At 57.0% G+C, this 3,717-nt stretch overlaps 1 protein-coding gene across 1 annotated transcript in view; it reads right to left on the reverse strand.

Moving 5' to 3' along the window:
- Window positions 1–235: 235 nt before the first annotated feature.
- Window positions 236–3,717, reverse strand: part of POGLUT1 (protein O-glucosyltransferase 1) — an 11,219-nt gene continuing 7,737 nt past the window's right edge. Inside the window, exons 2-6 of the mRNA XM_018575497.1 lie at window positions 3,541–3,707; window positions 2,443–2,564; window positions 2,178–2,237; window positions 492–591; window positions 236–415 (exon numbers count right to left, since the gene is read on the reverse strand). Coding sequence (XP_018430999.1) covers window positions 236–415; window positions 492–591; window positions 2,178–2,237; window positions 2,443–2,564; window positions 3,541–3,707 — 629 coding nt within the window. The remainder of the gene's footprint in view (window positions 416–491; window positions 592–2,177; window positions 2,238–2,442; window positions 2,565–3,540; window positions 3,708–3,717) is intronic.

Genomic DNA, 3,717 nt, shown 5'->3' on the forward strand with positions numbered 1-3,717 from the left:
CAGGGGAGAGGGAGGCGGGGGAGGAGCGGGCACAGGTGACAAGGAGGCAGGGGAGGAGCGGTCACACGTGACAAAGGGGAGGAGCGGTCACACGTGACAAAGGGGAGGGGCCCCAGGTAAAAATAACACAACAAGTGGCCCTATAGGTAGGATTGGAGAGGAGGAGGGGGCGGGGACATACAGGAGATGGGGAGAGTCTGGGCTGTAGGAGAGGAAGATACACAGGTGAGGGGCTTCAGTTAAGGAGGAGGAGCCAGGTTTGAATAGTGAGAGGACAATGAGCGGTTACCATGAGGAAGGTGGAAGACGGAAAGAGGTGGAGGAGGTACGTGGAGGAGACAGAAGGGCGGCCATACTTAAACGCACAGTGGTCCACTAATGGCACCTCGGTGGCTGGCGGTCTGCCCAGCGTGTCCTGAGGAGAAGAGGAGGGAACGTTACACAATGGCGGGCGGCGGGGGAGGAGCACAAACCATCTTCCTCCTCGTTACCTTCTCCGACCTCCAGGCCTGGTTCTTGGTGTATTCGGCATCCACCAGATCAGGATTCTCCCGGGACAGAAGGATCAGAGGGTCCCGCTCGGGGCTGGTCCTGCGACCAAGGAGGAAACCAGGTCACTTCTCATGTAAGGAACCTGAAGGACTCAGCCCCTGGAACCTGAAGGACTCAGCCCCTGGAACCTGAAGGACTCAGCCCCTGGAACCTGAAGGACTCAGCCCCTGGAACCTGAAGGACTCAGCCCCTGGAACCTGAAGGACTCAGCCCCTGGAACCTGAAGGACTCAGCCCCTGGAACCTGAAGGACTCAGCCCCTGGAACCTGAAGGACTCAGCCCCTGGAACCTGAAGGACTCAGCCCCTGGAACCTGAAGGACTCAGCCCCTGGAACCTGAAGGACTCAGCCCCTGGAACCTGAAGGACTCAGCCCCTGGAACCTGAAGGACTCAGCCCCTGGAACCTGAAGGACTCAGCCCCTGGAACCTGAAGGACTCAGCCCCTGGAACCTGAAGGACTCAGCCCCTGGAACCTGAAGGACTCAGCCCCTGGAACCTGAAGGACTCAGCCCCTGGAACCTGAAGGACTCAGCCCCTGGAACCTGAAGGACTCAGCCCCTGGAACCTGAAGGACTCAGCCCCTGGAACCTGAAGGACTCAGCCCCTGGAACCTGAAGGACTCAGCCCCTGGAACCTGAAGGACTCAGCCCCTGGAACCTGAAGGACTCAGCCCCTGGAACCTGAAGGACTCAGCCCCTGGAACCTGAAGGACTCAGCCCCTGGAACCTGAAGGACTCAGCCCCTGGAACCTGAAGGACTCAGCCCCTGGAACCTGAAGGACTCAGCCCCTGGAACCTGAAGGACTCAGCCCCTGGAACCTGAAGGACTCAGCCCCTGGAACCTGAAGGACTCAGCCCCTGGAACCTGAAGGACTCAGCCCCTGGAACCTGAAGGACTCAGCCCCTGGAACCTGAAGGACTCAGCCCCTGGAACCTGAAGGACTCAGCCCCTGGAACCTGAAGGACTCAGCCCCTGGAACCTGAAGGACTCAGCCCCTGGAACCTGAAGGACTCAGCCCCTGGAACCTGAAGGACTCAGCCCCTGGAACCTGAAGGACTCAGCCCCTGGAACCTGAAGGACTCAGCCCCTGGAACCTGAAGGACTCAGCCCCTGGAACCTGAAGGACTCAGCCCCTGGAACCTGAAGGACTCAGCCCCTGGAACCTGAAGGACTCAGCCCCTGGAACCTGAAGGACTCAGCCCCTGGAACCTGAAGGACTCAGCCCCTGGAACCTGAAGGACTCAGCCCCTGGAACCTGAAGGACTCAGCCCCTGGAACCTGAAGGACTCAGCCCCTGGAACCTGAAGGACTCAGCCCCTGGAACCTGAAGGACTCAGCCCCTGGAACCTGAAGGACTCAGCCCCTGGAACCTGAAGGAGCCTGGAACCTGGGGGACCCAACGCCTGGAACCTGGGGGACCCAACGCCTGGAACCTGAAGGACCCAACCCCTGGAACCTGAAGGACCCATCAGGAAGTGCTCTGTTATTTCTCAGGAATAGTAGAAGACAGAAAATAGATTTTTGGGTTACGGCCGACCTAAATCTTCCCTTTTGGGGTTCCGGTCCCCTTGTTAACGCACACGGACTTGTCTGTGACCCGCCTCTGAACACGGACGGCCACTCACCTGGAGCCTCTGAAATATCCCTTGGAGGTCTTCTTCTCCCAGGGCCACCGCACCGCCGCCCTGCAGACAAGGAGACCTATGAGAACACGCGTGTGCTCTACAACAAGGACATGGAGACCTATGAGAACACGCGTGTGCTCTACAACATCACTCATCATGAAACTTCCGAGCTATTCACACAGAGTGAACGTACGCAGCTTTGCTGGACAAATAGCTATGCACCCCCGAGACACCCCGCACATCACCCTCATCGCCCAGCACCCACCGCTTCAGGTCATCCCTCATAAGGTCCCAGCGCCCCAGTCCTGTGGGGTAGATGGGCCACACAGCCGGGCCGCCTTCCCAAAATGTCCAGGCGGGGTACATGATGTCCCGGTAATCTGAAGTCTTGTAGAGAAAGGAAATGAATGTCAGTCATATGTGACCCCTACATACTGCACCCTGGTATATGTCACCGCTACACACATACATACTGCACCCTGGCATGTGTCACCCCTACACACATACATACTGCACCCTGGTATATGTCACCGCTACACACATACATACTGCACCCTGGCATGTGTCACCCCTACACACATACATACTGCACCCTGGCATGTGTCACCCCTACACACATACATACTGCACCCTGGTATATGTCACCGCTACACACATACATACTGCACCCTGGCATGTGTCACCCCTACACACATACATACTGCACCCTGGCATGTGTCACCCCTACACACATACATACTGCACCCTGGTATATGTCACCGCTACACACATACATACTGCACCCTGGTATGTGTCACCGCTACACACATACATACTGCACCCTGGTATATGTCACCGCTACACACATACATACTGCACCCTGGTATGTGTCACCTCTACACACATACATACTGCACCCTGGTATGTGTCACCCCTACACACATACATACTGCACCCTGGTATGTGTCACCTCTACACACATACATACTGCACCCTGGTATATGTCACCGCTACACACATACATACTGCACCCTGGTATGTGTCACCTCTACACACATACATACTGCACCCTGGTATGTGTCACCTCTACACACATACATACTGCACCCTAGTATGTGTCACCTCTACACACATACATACTGCACCCTGGTATGTGTCACCTCTACACACATACATACTGCACCCTGGTATATGTCACCTCTACACACATACATACTGCACCCTGGTATATGTCTCCTCTACACACATACCGCACCCCCCTGGTCATGTGGTTGTCCGCCTGGCCCCGCCCCCTGGTCAGGTGGTTGTCTGCCCGGCCCCGCCCCCGTGGTCCATGGTCAGGTGGTTGTCCGCCCGGCCCCACCCATGAGGTCCTCCTCCTCACCTTACTGAAGGAGAAGACGGGAATGGGCGGCGTCATCCAGTGCGGAACCTGAGGATAGTCTCTGACATTGATCACCATCTCCATGTCCGGGAGCTCAGGAAGAAGCTCCAACAGGAAGTGCTCCACCCCGCTACATCTGAGGGGGAGGACGGAGGTCAGATAGAAGACTGAAGGGGA

The sequence above is a fragment of the Nanorana parkeri genome, unplaced genomic scaffold (assembly GCF_000935625.1).
Source record: "Nanorana parkeri isolate BGI_ZX_2015 unplaced genomic scaffold, ASM93562v1 scaffold4015, whole genome shotgun sequence".
Lineage (NCBI taxonomy): Eukaryota > Metazoa > Chordata > Amphibia > Anura > Dicroglossidae > Nanorana > Nanorana parkeri.